This window comes from Micromesistius poutassou, assembly GCF_964030765.1.
Source record: "Micromesistius poutassou genome assembly, chromosome: 14".
Taxonomy (NCBI): domain Eukaryota; kingdom Metazoa; phylum Chordata; class Actinopteri; order Gadiformes; family Gadidae; genus Micromesistius; species Micromesistius poutassou.
Window position 1 is genome coordinate 17,626,102 of NC_140284.1, and position 16,337 is coordinate 17,642,438.

A 16,337-nucleotide genomic window follows, 5' to 3' on the forward strand; every position below is an offset into this window, starting at 1 on the left:
AAAGCTCTCCTTCCCCTTCTGAAAAAACAGCAGTTTGTTTTCCGGCAGGTTTGAACAGTGACTAAATCGAATTGCTGAACGCTACGTGATCGGACCGCTTTGTCAAGTGACCACGCTCTAGAGCCGCCATGTGTTCAAAAGAAGAGCCGTTATTGGAGTCATGCAAGCCTCTATTATACAGTGCTGTTTTTTTTTGGATGCTTTCTGACGGCCAGCCATAGAGCAGGGACATGGAGGTGTAACGGAGAACATGTTTTATACGTTTCAAATAGGGAATGACAACCCGCTGCTTGATTTTGATGTTTGTATAGCAAATCCCGCCATACAAGTCCTCAACATCAGTCTCTCTCACACACACACACACACACACACACACACACACACACACACACACACACACACACACACACACACACACACACACACACACCAGTCCCCTGGTCTCAACTTATTTTCAGAACATTTTCAACGTAACTTAATTGCATCAACTGAAAAAGTATCAACCCTAATAACTCATGGAGGTTTATGTGGAGTATTCATCCCTGTTTGCCCATTGGATCTCATTAAGCCAGCAAGCTTGTGCAGTCCTGCCCCGCTTGCAGGTCTTCGGTAGCTGTGTACAGTAGAGAGGGAACTAATTAGACAGTTGTTGGAGGGGTTTTATTTTGTACTGAAAGGGGGGAAAATCCACGCCTACCTTAATATTTTTGTGTTCAGATTTCTTAAATCGAAAAGAAAAGCACTGCGATCCAACACTGAATCTCGAAAGTAGCCTAGTTACTTTAGTGGCACCTCTTGAGTCAGCCTTTCTTTTTTTATTTTTAAGTCAAATTTGTATCAGTTTTATTTGATTAACTAAAACATTAAATAATTAAATCTCATTATTCTCATGGTATCATTTGGGGTTCTGTGCGTTTTCACATATGTCCGTATTTTGCTTATTGAATTTCTTAACGAAATTGTAGTGTTTAATAGTCCGGGGCCCGATTCGGAAAGTCAAATCTCCTAACCTTTATGCCTCCTTTCCTTAACCTTTGTGGAAACCGTTATCGGGTCAAGGAGAGATGAAAGGGTGCTTCCTTTCGAACATAGGAAAATACCGCACTGTTTAGAATGAATTCGACTCCACTTTCCTAACCAACGTCATTGCGCGACGGCGGGTATTGCTGACCTCTAGCGTCTCTAGCGTGAAACTACAAATTTCCGAAGATTGACTACTACAACATGCGCTCTTTGATCCATGCGTTATTGTCGTATTGATTTCAATCAGGTTATTATCAACATTGAGAATCACTTTGGTCGGATTTGGCTAACGGTAATATTTGAGGCCACTTGAATCCCAATTCACATGTGAAAAAAAGAGGCTACATTTATGTTGATGTTGAAATTAACTGCCCCCGGTAGTCTTTCTTAAATTTGAGATTGGAATTTTATTTTCTTATAGTGTTAATTATGGGCTACGAAAATAACTATTATGATGTTAGTATTGAGTTCTTTAGATTCTTCGCCACTTCTCATTTCTAGTTTAGGACAGACCGTAGAACGCTGGGCACACAGGAAGTGGAAAAGTCAAAATAAAAGTAGGCAAAAGTAACACGTTGTAAGCAATGTTATTACAGTAAATTAAAGAAATGTAACAAGTTGTGAAAATTAATTTTTCTTAACCGTAACTGGTTGCTAGGGAGAAAGAAGCATTTTGTCAATGCAAGCACAATGCAAGAGTAACTTCAGATTAAGATAACGGTAACTAGTCGTTTTGACATGTAACCAAGGGTAGTACTGAGATATTTTAATCATAATTTAATTGATATTTTAGTGTCGTAACATTTATAATTCTTGGCTATGTGTCAACTCAACCAGCAGAGGTCACCCGCTAGCCACTGCTCAGGCGCCCATTCTGCACATTCCACAATGCCTTTTGATGAGACAAAAAAATTAACAACTAACAACTTTAAATCACATCACTACCTAGCTTGCCTACTAATAATATACGAAGACGATTGATCCTGCTTGATCCTGTGCTAATCCTGGTTGTGAAGGAAATACCACAAAACTACAGTATCTCTGCAGCTGTAGGGGCTTCCTGCCTTTTTTCACCTGGAGTAGCTATCATTAACGAAATTAGTTCAATGTTTTTTTCCTCATAAACTCTCATAAACGTCTGCTTTTGTGAGTGGCATTCCGCTTTCTTGTAAGGTCGATGAAAGGGTTGCGATTTCCTCTGATGCATAATACCTTACTCCTAAACCACACAGGAACTCAAGCGTCTCCATGTTTGCCATATAGACCTTTGCCTAGTCCTGCATCTCAAGAGGCAGCAGCCTGTTCCATTCAGCCGTCACCGTTCTGAAGCTGATAGCAGCCCATCGAACATCAAGAACCCTCCCAATCTTCAGCAGATTCACTTCAAGTTGTGTTTTGGGACCTGTTTGGTTAGGGGGTTTTAATTTTCTGAGCGATCTGATTGGCTGGGATTTTCGAGTGATCTGATGAATTTGCGTCGCAAGACCTATTACGCATCAACAGCGAGGGAGCGATAGAAACCCTAAAACATGACCCATTATAGTAAACCCTAACCCTAGTACCAAACTCTTGATCCAAAAACCCAACCATATAGTCTGACTCTTATAGGAAACCCAACCCTTATACCAAACTCAGAGCCTTAAAATAACCCCTCAAATCCAATAGGAATCCCTAACCTTAAACTTTATAACTCACACTTAACCTTTTAGTATACCTATCACTACTCTAACCCTTATACTTATCCTGATAACACTAAACATAACTACGGTTATTAATAAAGGGGGTGTTGTTCTGTTCATCTTAGGTTTTTTCATTGAGATGTGCTCCAACTCTGGGTGACTAAGAATTAGACAACAAATTTCACGGTTCATCAATCGTTATCGTTTATAATTATATTGGTAATGTTTTTGTACTATTTTCATGCCCTGCTGTAAAGTGAGTTACCTTTGTGGGACAATAAAATAGGAACTGAACTTTAGTGAATAATTATACATGATTTATTTAGTTTCCTCAAACAATAACTAGAAAAGTTGAAACACTAATAAATGATATGGGTACTTCGGTGTCTTAGCTTCAAGTGTACAAAATGCAGCACTATAGCTATAATAAGACCCTTAATAAGTAAGGGGTAGCTAAGTGTTAGAGGAGTTGACTTCAGCGCAACATGACCCAGTTGAACCCTGCTTTTACCATCACTAACCAAAGGGATTCAAGAAGAGAGGTGCTTCATTGCCAGTTCAAAGGTTTTGAATGTCATCTCAATAAAGTATTATTTCTGCGGGATAACTAAGGAGGGAAAGTGGTTGGTGTGTTTCGCTGCGTCGCCGCCTGATTCAGCACCAAGGAGAGCTACTGAAGAACGTCTGACACCATCTACTGGCTGGCGACAACGTTTCAATAAAATATGTTAGGTACAGGTGGAGGAACTAACATAGATTTAAACTAATATCACAGTAAGTAGTCTTTATGAGTTAAGCTTTTGCAGCGGGTATACTAAATTAAGGGAATCGGGTTCATATGGCTATGACACTATTCGACATAGGCCAATATGCTATGGTTATAATTCAGATGTATTCTTTAAATGTCAATGTGGAACTATTCCGCAACATTTATTATAATCACGGATTCATTGACCCAAGGCAATTCATGATGAGGCAATGCAATTTATTTCTGGGTGCCCTTTAAGTGCCATCGAAACACCCAATCAGGAGCGACGGGATTGGATAAGGAAGGAACCTAAGTTTATCTTTCCACTCCGAAGAGCGAATATTGCCAGTGCCACATTTGCGGGGGGCCCATCGTGGGGTCGTGTTGACGGCGATGGAAAACAACCTATGCTTTCTCAACCGTTTCTCCGACTACAAAGGTGCGCTGCACTCAGGCCGAGGCACCGCGGCCATCGTGTCCACGGTCACTGCCACCGTGGATAACATTCTGAAACAGGTTCCCCTCGACCCTGGCGACTACGACGGCGGGCTGTACGACGGCCCTGCGGGAGTGGCGTACATGTTGTTCCATGTCGCCGAATGCCCGTTGTTTACCGAGCAGAGAGACGCGTATCTCGAGACAGCGAAGCGAATCATCGACGCCTCCGTGAGACACGTGGACGCCGACCGAGACGTAAACACGCGGGCCGCCTTTCTTCTCGGCGGGGCTGGGATTTACGCGGTGGCAGCGATGATCTATAAAGCCATGGGGCTGGCTGAGTTTGTTAAACCCCTGGCCAAATTTCGTAACCTGTGGGAGGTTTGCGCGCCCATTAATTTCCTTGAGTGTGGCTCAGATGAACTGTTCGCAGGCCGGGCGGGGTACCTGTGCGCTACCCTCGTTCTCAAACAGAAGCTGGGCTTAGAGGTGAGCTCTCAAATCAACACTTTTTCATTTTCGTTGCTTTATTTTGAGTTTCCATGGTCCATTGATGCTAATGATTTCTCTACATTCTTTTCTCCTCCAGATTCTTAGAAAGGAACAAATTAAAGCTATATGCCACGCCATCATTGATTCTGGAAAACAATATGCAAGGAAAAAGAGAAAGCCCTTTCCACTCATGTACTCATATTATGGAACAGAATACCTAGGTAAGCTGCTTTTACGATACATGCTGGCTTCAAATTACACGATTATTAGCTTTATAAACATTGTATTAACTGTATTCTTGTTATTTTGTATACTACTGAAGAGGAGATATGTTTCTATGGGAACGGTCCATTTCGTGGTTTGAAACTAACTTCAATTTTCCTCGATAGCATCAGATGTGGACAGTCATCAGAATTGGAGCTCTGTAACGATCGCACCAACATAAGGTCTATTGTAAGCATAGCCCCAATTTCCCAAACTAACCTGTGCATGGATGCAGCAACAGTTTAATGACAACATAGAGGAAGTAAAAACAGATATACAATCCTTAAAATGAATAGGCGGTGATATTGCTGTTTATATTACTTTAATTACGATTACTTTTAATTACAAAATTGCATACCTGTAAAGAAATAACAATGTTTAGCAAATGTTTGTTATTTAATCAGCACGCACATTTCAACACAATCATTTACTTTTCAATAATACGTTTTTTCCTGTGCATGTGCCCTGAATCCTTGGGAGAGTTGCTCTTTCTTCTGAGATGAAGCCTGCATTTTCACCCCAAGCATGTTACTTGGTCCATCTAAAAGTATTTCATAATCAAAGCCTCAGTCCCTTGTTCATAGATATGGTTACTCATTACTAAAGAGTTTATATTTTCATTTGGTCATGATATTTAATTTCAAATCTTCATAATTACTTCCTGATTGTTATTCCCATATAAAGTACATTCTTTGCAGTTTGCCGTGTATGTCCGTTTTTAATCATTTTCTAATCTTTCCTGTTCGAGCGGAGGTAGATTATGTAGCTCTTTATTTACTTTGATGGTAGCTCAATTCATTTCTGTTCCTTTTCTGATCATGCCAAACAATTGTCTATCCCAAAAGTGGGAATAGGTACAACAACACAGCAAGTATATGAAGCTATTGTTCCACAGAATAACCTGTTGAATGCTCATGGTTCCTGTCTCTTGTCCCTGCGGCATGGAGCCTTCCATGTCTGCTGGTGCATGTTGGCTGGTGACCCCCACCCCCCTCCGTAGGTCGAGAGGCTCTTACGCCCTGTGAGCTGCGTACGCCAGTTAACAGTCCCCGGAAATAATTGGCGTGTCCACCTAGATGTGTGACGGATGGATCAGTCTTTATAGCCTACCCGGTGGACTGTAGGTGGACACGCCCAACTTGTGATGTCATAAAAGCCCGATTTTTCAAAACGGCTCGTGACGGCCAATCACCACTCACACCTGGCGACCGGGGGGGTGAGACGAGAACGGTGTGGGAAACGAGGAACCCTCAACCCCTCAACCCCCCACCCCGCCCCACGGCTGGTGTCCCCCCCCTACAGGTGCGGCGCACGGCCTCTCGGCGGTGCTCCAGATGCTGCTGAGCCACCACGAGGTGCTCAGCCGGCCCGAGAGGGACCTGGTCTGGCAGAGCGTGGACTTCCTCATGACCCAGGAGCAGAACTGCAACTGGCCCGCTGAGCTGGGAGCCATCATCCAGAGGGAGAACCAACTGGTGCACTGGTGCCACGGCGCTCCGGGTAACACACACACACACACCCATGGCCTGCTAGTACAAATGACATGCGACACACGGGTAGCACACATGTATGCCACGTGTGTGCATGCATTATTCATTCAGTTTGTAAGGGAATTGGGATTATTCAAAGGCACTATATCCATGATTATAACACACTTTCCAAGACCCCAATGCACTTGACATAGTGTGTGTGTGTGTGTGTGTGTGTGTGTGGGGGGGGGGGGGGGGGGGGTGTATGTAGTCACCCACAGCCATGTAGGTGACGAATTGACACAGGCTTTGATCCTAACCCTAACCCTATTGGCTACATGTCGATCCTTGATGACCCTGTCCTAAAGGCAGCTTTAGTGGGGCCAAAAAAAACAACACTATGCTACACTTCAGGGTGTCCTGTCCGTAACAGATGACCTCTCTGTCCAGGCGTGGCGTATCTGTTTGCTAAAGCCTATCTGATCGACAACAAGCCCCAGTACCTAGACACCTGCATCCGCAGCGGGGAGCTGGTGTGGCAGAAGGGGCTGCTGAAGAAGGGACCAGGGATCTGTCACGGAGTCGCCGGCAGCGCCTACGTCTTCCTAATGCTCTATCGGCTCACTGGGAACTCCAAATACATCTACCGCGCTCAGAGGCAAGGCACGCGGGATTCACTCCGGTTGCACGATGCTCTCCACCGAAATCACCTGCCATTGGTTTTAAGATTAACAAAAAAAGACACTGACACTGGGAGATATGAGAGTTGTACAGAGGGAGAGAGAAGAAGGGAATGAGGGCAGAAGAGAGCAAGATTTAGAAACTAAGCAACCCAAAATACATCTTCTCCCTCTCTGCTCCCTCCCTCCTTACGGTTCTCCTGTGATTGACAGGCAAGATGGATTCCTTGAACCAATCAGGCATGAGATTCCCTGATTGATCAGAAATAAGCCGGGCACACCTGGTCTAAAGCGCAGCCTCTGGTTTAATAGCTTGTTGTGTCATACAGACGCAGGCAGACTTAACTCGAAACAGATATTCTCACACGCGTTTCACTTACTCATAGATATTTTTTAAAAATTATACTCCTCTTAAATCTGAACTACAGCACCTTTAACACTATAGTTCATATAACATGTGTCTCTTAAACTGCGTTTTCTCCTTCAAGGTTTGCTGAATTCCTGTTCTCCAAGGAGTTTAAGGCCGGCTCATGCTCGGTAACCCGTAGTTACAGCCTGTTTGAGGGGTTGTCGGGTACCGTCTGTTTCCTGGTGGATCTCCTGCAGCCCGACCAATCAGAATTCCCGCTTTTCAGCATCTTTGTGTAAATAACCCGAATCATGTGACATTCAGTCAACAGACTCCACCCATTTGTGTTTTTACTTCCTGTAATAGAGTGCATGAAATATTTAGGAACATTATAAATGCATATTATGAAAAATATGTATATGTATGATAATATGCTATGAATGAAATAAATACAGTGGATAACAATACAGTCCATTATTCCAGATGGCCTGTACTATAATACAGGCCATTATCATTGTTAAGTACTATGATTACTAAGTATAATAATTAGTAATACAGAGTAAAGAGAAACAAACTTACTCCAGGCGGATTTGTGGTCGTCAATACAAACTCAACATGTTAACAGATTTTGCGCCATTACTTGCTGTTAAATGAACCCTTACGCTATTATCTAGTTCCCCTTTGTTGTTCATCTTTTGCCTGGCGTGAACCGGTCTCGAGAAATCAGTGACTCCTACAGTGCAACTGTGCCCCCCTTTACCTAAGACAGTAGCCGTCTGACGTAATTAAGATGAATAAATTTGGTATTGTGAATGTGTTTGCTTCAATCAGTTAAGACATTACAATATGAAATATATATAATGTGTGTGTGTGTGTGTGTGTGTGTGTGTGTGTGTGTGTGTGTGTGTGTGTGTGTGTGCGCGCGCGCGCGCGCGTGTGTACATGTGTACGTGTGCGTGTGTGTGTGTACATGCATATCATGGGCGCATTGGTACCACATAGGCGCACTGCGTCGGGCGCCCCCCATAGGCCATCTGTGGAACGGCAGGGCTGAGAAAACATCTTGTTGTGTGTGCTGCGGCGTGAGGCCAGCACAACACCATCGTATCTCCGGCCGAATGCTTGGTGTTATGGATCTCCTTGTGTCGTGGAAAGCAGCCCACTGATTTCCCCGATGGCGGAGTGAGTGAGAATGCGTTTCCCCAGTTCCATATTTGTTTCTGTGTCTCTCTTCACGGCCGAGACCACGGCAGCTCTCTACCTCAGCTCCACATATCGCTCAGCCGGTGATCAGATCTGGCAAGGACTCACTCTCCTGTTTACGCTTCTCGCGTCCGTGCTCGTACAACTGACCCTTACGTTCATCCATCGGGACCTTAACAGGGACCGACCACTTGTGCTGTTCCTACACCTTCTTCAGCTTGGACCCATCGTTAGGTTAGTAGGCTACTCTGCCATATATTCCACTCATGTCTATATCGTCTTTGTCCACAAAAATCACTGGTGCTGCAGTAGGCTACCACTGACTTTACTGTCTACGCCTTCGAGTAAAACAGATGTTATCCATAGACATTCCTTTGGTGTTTGCTTGTGAATACATTGCGCAACCGTTGCTATCGTTTAACTGGGATATTGTTCAGCCGTGTCTGTCCACGACCAGTGCAATGTATGCCCTGGTTATCTATTTACTGTGCTCATCGAGAGTATGAATGGCAGTTCATAATTACAACCCAACCCGTCAGTCTCGCTCATCCACAACCCATAAAATGTGATTGCTCCAATTCATGAATAAATGAATTGGAGCTACTAAATACTCTCAAAATAAACGCCACTTGTAGGCCAAAGTCGATCACATTGATTAATTTGAGCCCCAGTATGTCGACAGACGGAGTTATCTCTTAATTTCTTCATCACTGGTCTATTGCTCCCATGGTTCCCATTGTTCCAACCATCAAGCCAAGTGTAAGATAAAACGAACCAATGGTGGGTGTAAGCTGAGAGCTAAACCTCGGACTATTTGCCCAGCTCAGTCCATACTAGACCTCATCCTGCCCTAAATAAGCACAGCACTGGCTTGACCATATGCTCCATCGGAATCTGAGCCTAAGCCACCATGGAGAGGTTCTCACAGTCCGTGTACAGTAGGCCTTCATGTAGTTTATGTATACATATATTGTACATTAATGGACTGTACATATTTAATGTGAAAGTCATAGTGCCGAACTGTGAAACATGCTTTTCATAAGCATATTTATTCATGAGAATCAGCCTCGGAAGGTAAACATCTACCCATAAAGCCACAAAAAAACAACAAGGCATCCAGCCATCAAAAGTACATGACTCGAGTTCATACAGCTAATGATCGTATGAACATCACTACTTTTATATTTTATTTATTCGAGTAGGCCTAAGATGTTCTTTAGGGGTTCTTGTTGACATTGACCCTCTCTATGTCTTTACGGGGACCTGGCTGGGGCCACCCCAGCTCTCCCCTCATGCATGCAATGTAATGATTACTGTGGTGGATCTGCCTCTCTGTTGGCTTCCCCCCCATCTAAGAATAGCACGTGTGTCGCTGGCGGTTCCTTATCTCTCAAAACACAACTGTGTAGGGGAACGTCCGTTTCTTGTCTTCCTGTTTACAGAGTTCACAAGTGATGTCCCTCAAACGTGAACTTCCCCGAGTGATGTCCCCCCCCTTGGGCCCGGGCCATCAGTGTATTTTACATATTTTGATACTAATGTAATGTATCCTTAGTGGGTCATGTACGGGTCTACTCCAACATGGCGTTCTGCTGAACACTTGCTTTGAGTGCTCTTAGCTGCGAGTCAGCTTCTGAGCTGGCTAGCGTTCATGGGTTGATTTTTAAGGGAAAATTAGCACTCCCCACTTGCTCCCTTAAGTATTGGGGAAGCACGCAAGATCTAGGGAAAGGGGAGAATTGGGACAGGGCCTGACTCACTCACTCCCACATACATAACTGAAACTCTGCTTGGTTTGGAGCCTTTTTGGTTATTTTAATCAACCAGCTTGTTGATTCTATCTTGACAAACAAGACTAAGTGCTACATCCGTGTTTGGAGACCTAATTTGCAGTCTCACACATTATATTGCAATACTGCTTTGTATGTGGTTCACACTGCTGCTTTATGTGGTTCACAACAGTCTGTCCTGCACCCCTTCCCTGTCTCTAAAATCTCTCCCTTGCTGTGTTTTTATTGGGGCTGTGGATAAGAACCTCCGCATTCCCCTGACAACAATTCCTCAACAATTCCTTCATCTTGGCTTTCCGCCCGCATAAATCACTTTAGTGCTTTCCATTCTGCGTTCGCACACGGAAACCCTTTTAGCTCTCGTTCTCCAGAGGTGAGCTGGAGCCTTTTAATGAAAAGCCATTTGTAAATGTGTTAGATTATGTGTCATCTTCTATATAGCCTTTGTTAATGTATTTTTTTAATGTTGCTGCTGCTGGTTTGGTTGGTTGCCATGACTTCTTTATCCATTGTGAGTTTTAGACATAGAATTCCCTGTTTAGACCGTGAGCATTCGTTGGGGATACATCCAAGTGTGTGTGTGTGTGTGTGTTTGTGTGTGTGTGTGTGTGTGTGAGTGTGCGCGCACATGCCTGAAAAGTCTCATTGTATGGTTCAGCAACCTCATTGATTAGCGCAACAAAAGGAGAAAGACAATGCTGCCCATTGTGTGGCCGGCTAAACTCCATCTCCCATGGTGCCTCTGTGACCGCAGGTGTTTGGAGGCCTTCTGCATCTATGGCAGCGTTGGCCTGGTGGAGGAGCCCTACGTCAGCATCACCAAGAAGAAGCAGATCCCCCGCGGCGGGCAGGCAGAGGAGGTGGAGCGGCACGTGGGGCAGGCGGAGGGCAAACTGTTCACCCACCGAGCAGCCTTCGCCCGCACCTCCGTCATCCAGGCCTTCCTGGGCTCCGCCCCCCAGCTCACGCTGCAGCTCTACATCTGCGTCCTGCAGCGAGGGATGTCCGTCGGGAGAGGTGAGCCGACCCCTCTGTGGATGGCTTCATGTTCGCCCTAATGTTTATTCCACCTTCCATTGTCTCGGCTTTCCGGTTCAGCCTCTTCCTTTCTTCTTTCTTCGCCTGCCACTCTGCTTCCCTTCTTGTTTGGCTTTGTTCAGTTAAGTGGTTGACAATGACAGTCAAGTCATTACATGTCATGTAATGAGACTGATCCCTCAATGTTTTGACGTCTTTCTATTTGCCAACGTAATTATGTTTTGAATAGGTTTTTTGTATGTGTGCAAACACAGTGATGCCTACAGGCAGTTAGGAGCCTGGATTTGCATTGGCAAGACATTAAAAGTATTAAACAATGAAGCAGTTTTAGCCCAGGCTCCCTCTTCATGCCTTTCATCACCTTCCGTGCTGGCTTGTCTTTTGTAAATCGTACACAATTGCAGATCTCATCTGCAGTTTCACTAGAAGTGTGTGCAGACACAGTGTAATGGATGCCTACAGGCTGCCAAGAAAGGATGATTTCCACTTGCCTCTGCCCCAGCACCACCTCTACCTCCAACAGCCCTCTCCTTGCCCTGCCAAACGACACACTTGCATCTAATGCACTAAGCTTGCATCTATATTTGGAGAAGCTGGAATTTCAAGTCTGTTGCAGCCTCCGATGATTATGTGTTTCACACTTTGTGTGTTTGTGTCAGACAGAGATGGAGAGAGCGATAGAAACGGAGAGCGAGTGTATTGTCGCAAAGTCTCAGTTATCGTCTTGTTTCCGTCCACAGGGATGCAGCCATCACAGCTCTCTCAATCTCAGTCTGTCCCACAGAGGTTTGGGCTCATAAATTGCAATATTGGGGAAAAAAGCTGCTGGTGTCTAAGTGCTCTGATGTAACTGACGAATTAATGATCTGGAGGATTTATTTTTAATTTGGTAATCTAATTGGTCATCATGGACGATTTGCTTAGCATGTTGTAGGCAGTTTGGGTATTTTAGCTATCCAGTTCCAATATATCTGAGGGACATCTGCTGTTATAATAGGGTGGTGAATAAACTAGTGAATTATTTATATATATATATATATATATAAATAGTAAATCTATTTTCAATGTTCGCTCTGCTCGGTCTGACATTTTATTTCACGCTTGTGTGTGCGTCCTAACTTTGATCGATTAAGCCCCGGCTTCCAGACCTTGGTCCTCCTACATCGTCATCGTATATACTGTATATCACATATCGCCCCCCACCCTTGTCTCTCTCCCTCCCAGGCACTCTGATGGTCATCTCTCTGCTGTCCATCGTCTACGGAGCCCTCCGCTGCAACATCCTGGCCATCAAGATCAAATATGACGAGTACGAAGTGGACATCCGGCCCATGGCGTACTTCAGCATCTTCATGTGGCGCGGCTTTGAGATCGCCACGCGCGTCGTGGTCCTGGTCCTCTTCAGCTCCGTGCTGAAGCTCTGGATGCTGCCCGTGGTGTCCCTCAACTTCATCGCCTTTTTCTTCTACCCCTGGGTGCTGTTCTGGCTGAGCCACTCGCCGTTCCCCGAGAACATCGAGAAGACGCTGAGCCGGCTGGGCACCACCATTGTGCTCTGCCTGCTCACCTTCCTCTACGCGGGCATCAACATGTTCTGCTGGTCGGCCGTGCAGCTGAAGCTCAGCGACCCCGACCTCATCAACAAGTCCCACAACTGGTACCGCATGGCCGTGTATTACGTGCTGCGCTTCCTGGAGAACACCTTGCTGCTGTCGCTCTGGTACCTGTACAAGACGGACTTCTACACCTACGTCAGCGCACCGCTGCTCCTGCTGCAGCTGCTGGTGGCCTACGCCATCGGCATCTTCTTCATGCTGGTCTTCTATCGCTTCTGTCACCCCTGCCGGAGGTTGTTTTCCTCCAGCATGACCCAGGGCCTTTGGGACTGCTCCATGCTCCTCTGCCTGTCCTGCAATGCTCCCTCGCCACAGAGCAGGCTGTTAGAAAGCCCTGAGAAGGGACTAAAAAGCCCTGATGCAAGCAGAGACATATCTGATCATTCTGGGTACGGGACACCCAACGACACGACTTTCGACCTGCTTGATGACTCCACCTATGATGTTCCTAATGAATCGGGTCCCGCTGTAGGAGCTGAGACCTATGGTGCCATCGGCTACACCGTTGCAATTGCAACTCGTTAAGGATTGCAGAAACCTTGAGGAGTTTACATATTTGTATGTGCCATTCAGAGGAATCCAATTGCACAGGTGAACCCATTGAGATTTGGATAACTTTCTTAACCCTTGAAGTGCCATATATACGTTTAGTTTACACTACTTATTATGGCCATTATTTGTCTTTGATGTGGGCCACACTTTAATGTGGCATTTTCAACTCTGCAGTTGATCAAAACGATTCAATCATTTGTCCTTAACGTAAAACCAGAAAGTGGCTGCAAACACAACCATGTTTTCCTGGTAACTTCACTTTTAAGGACAAACTACACTCAGATACACCATGGCTGTAGCCATTCCACCTAGACATTCACCTTGCTAGAGTTCTGTGCAGCTATGAACACACAAGCACCAATCCCTCGTCCACTATTACAACTCTCACTGGACTGACAACATATTGAGCACACATGGCAGTATCTATATCTATATGCTGCTATATCTCTATAGTAAGCTATATCTCTAATCACAAGGGGCTATAGTATTGGAATGATTGTATCTAGCAGACTTTTATCATGTTGGCATCGGCTGTGCATGCAAAGAGCCTTAAAGACTCACCTTTCTACCGCTTATTCCTCCGGGGAAACACTCTTATCTAGGTGTGTTTTATGGCGAGTTTCATGGTTTTATGCAGGTTTTTTTTACTTCCTTAAGAAAAGCTTTATCTATGGCTGCTTTTGTGATGTCGTGTTGTGGCTAACGATGCTAACAAATAAGCTGTCGGCTGTCGAGCACTCAAGCCCTAATCATGCGTAGGTTTCTTGATCAAGTGCACACTGTCGCCGTGGCACGCACATCTCCACGTGCAACGAGATCACATGTTGATAAAGGGTGAATTTGGTTTCCGTTGAAGAGCCTTATCAGCCAGCAGCCGTCGATGTAAAATGTTTGTGAGTTTCTGATGGTTTGTTCCGTGTTCTGTCAGTCTGTCTGCATGTCTGTCTGTCAAAGTGTCTGCATGTTTTTTCACAAATAGTAATCAAGTGCTCATTTTGTTTGGATATAGGATATTATCACAGAAGTGTGGTAATATTGTAATTGAAATTGTTAACACAAGTACATTTTATTAATTTTGATCATGCAATGTGTGAATTTCAACTTTTGCACCTTTTTCTCAATTGTACAGTACAGCGAATGCACCTTTTTGTTTATATCAATGTGAGACACATTGAAGCCAACCTAAATGTGAAAGAATAACTTGGTTATATGCACAATGTTCAAGAAATAGTACAAAAAAATATTTTACGATGCAAATCAAGTAAATTTCTATTCATATGATGAGACAAATGTCTGAGGCCTTCATTGAAGCACAGCAGATTTTTCTGACAGTTCCATGCTTCCCTCTAGTGGCGGACTGGATCTCACCGGTAGGCTTTGACTAACTAGTTTGTGTAAAGCAAGAAACAAGTTCAGGCTTTGTTTTAAATAAGGCCTACATTGTTACTTTAAATAAATCTAAATGTATCTAAGAAATCCAGGGAAAGCCCTTAAACGATACTGCAAGTGGTGCGGTGGTAAGTGCAACAGGTGTAGTGTTTGTTTTGTTTTTTGGTAACCTTGGGCAATTGAGCATATGTGACAATCCAGCTGCTACGACAACAGAAAATTCAATCCTCTGTGCGTCTGCTCTGCATTACGGTGGAAAGAAACGCGGTCTCTGGAAATGATACCGAAGGAAGAATGCAAATAGAATAATAAATATTAAATGTTCCCATTACGCATAATCCAATAACACGTGTTAAGTAGAGCTAATTGAAGAGTGATATTTTATTCATAATATATAAAGAGTGTAATTGTTCCTCTGTCTTCTGGATGGAGAAAGGGGAGATCGGGTCAGTGAGGTTGAGCTGAGAGCTTGATGATGTAGGGAAGTCTTTCTTCCACAGTACACTTCCTGTGGATAACCATACCTTTATTTGTCTTGCAAATAGTAACGCTGTGAGTTATGCAGTCACCACATGGCTCATTAGCCATGGAAGTAGGACCATGCAAGTTGCAAAGACATAAAGAAAATGGGGGTATCAGAGGAAAGCTCATCCACACAGGTATGCCACCTAACCATCCCCAGACAGACAGACAATTGAGAAGAGAAGAGACGTTCCCGTTATACATTCTGCTGTCATGGCAACGGCAGCGACCCTGCTCATTGTGCGGCTGTCCGCCTGACCGTGCAGCTTCCTGGGACAGCAACAAACCCGACGCAAAGGTAACTCAACATATGTTAAACCACAGAACGCGAAACAACAAGGAAACCCAACAACGGGCACCAGCACTGTCTCCTTCAAGGCCCTGACACACCAACCAGTTTATCGGTCGTCGGACAGTCTGGCGAGAAGGGGCAGTCAGGCCGATTTGGTGATGGCCTATTCAACATGTGCAATCGGCTGAAAAGAACACAGACGTTCCGATCGCACAGCACACACCGGTCCCCGAGCCCCGATTATCTGGTTGGTGTGTCAGGGCGTTATGAACGCCAAGCCGCCAAACCAGACGAGGATGCAACGGGAGTGAATGACATATTCTTATGGAGTAGGCCTAATGTTCTTCATGGGCACTGATGGGGCAGGTTAGTCTAGTCAGTGCTTGGGGTTGGGGGTTTGACAACCAGACGAAAGGTTTAGGGTTCAAACCACTATGTCCAATAGTCCACATGCAGACGTTCTTGAATGAGATGCCAAATGTCGTGATGAGCAGGTATTTAGGGGACCTACTCAGTACTCACGAATGACCTATAAACAAACAAGAACTGCGGGTCTCTTGGAAAAGTCATAGTTAATAATAGAACAGCCTCCATATCGTGTGTGTGTGTGTGTGTGTGTGTGTGTGTGTGTGTGTGTGTGTGTGTGTGTGTGTGTGTGTGTGTGTGTGTGTGTGTGTGTGTGTGTGTGTGTGTGTGTGTGTGTGTGTGTGTGTGTGTGTGTGTGTGTGTGTGTGTGTGTGCCTGCGTGCGTGCGTGCGTGCGTGCGTGCGTGCGTGCGTGCGTGCGTGCGTGC

General features: G+C 44.8%; 2 protein-coding genes across 2 annotated transcripts; both read left to right on the forward strand.

The window, feature by feature from the left end:
- Positions 1-3,843: 3,843 nt before the first annotated feature.
- On the forward strand, positions 3,844-7,441 carry LOC311358709 (lanC-like protein 3; the record flags this gene model as incomplete). Its single annotated transcript, XM_084478837.1, has 5 exons — positions 3,844-4,377; positions 4,478-4,601; positions 5,947-6,144; positions 6,564-6,771; positions 7,282-7,441. 5 exons carry the CDS (start codon positions 3,844-3,846, stop codon positions 7,439-7,441), a joined length of 1,224 nt encoding a protein of 407 aa, XP_084334963.1.
- An 804-nt stretch (positions 7,442-8,245) lies between these two features.
- Positions 8,246-13,394, forward strand: xk (X-linked Kx blood group (McLeod syndrome)). Its single transcript, XM_084478834.1, has 3 exons — positions 8,246-8,579; positions 10,890-11,152; positions 12,398-13,394. The coding sequence occupies exons 1-3, from the start codon at positions 8,335-8,337 to the stop codon at positions 13,312-13,314; spliced, it is 1,425 nt and encodes a 474-aa protein (XP_084334960.1). The 5' UTR covers positions 8,246-8,334; the 3' UTR covers positions 13,315-13,394.
- The last annotated feature ends 2,943 nt before the right edge of the window (positions 13,395-16,337 follow it).

Coding starts and splice junctions, on each gene's coding strand:
- xk (XM_084478834.1), top strand. CDS start 8,335: ATGCGTTTCCCCAGTTCCATATTTGTTTCTGTGTCTCTCTTCACGGCC. Junction 8,580..10,889: donor CAGCTTGGACCCATCGTTAG/GTTAGTAGGCTA, acceptor CTGTGACCGCAG/GTGTTTGGAGGCCTTCTGCA. Junction 11,153..12,397: donor AGGGATGTCCGTCGGGAGAG/GTGAGCCGACCC, acceptor TCTCCCTCCCAG/GCACTCTGATGGTCATCTCT.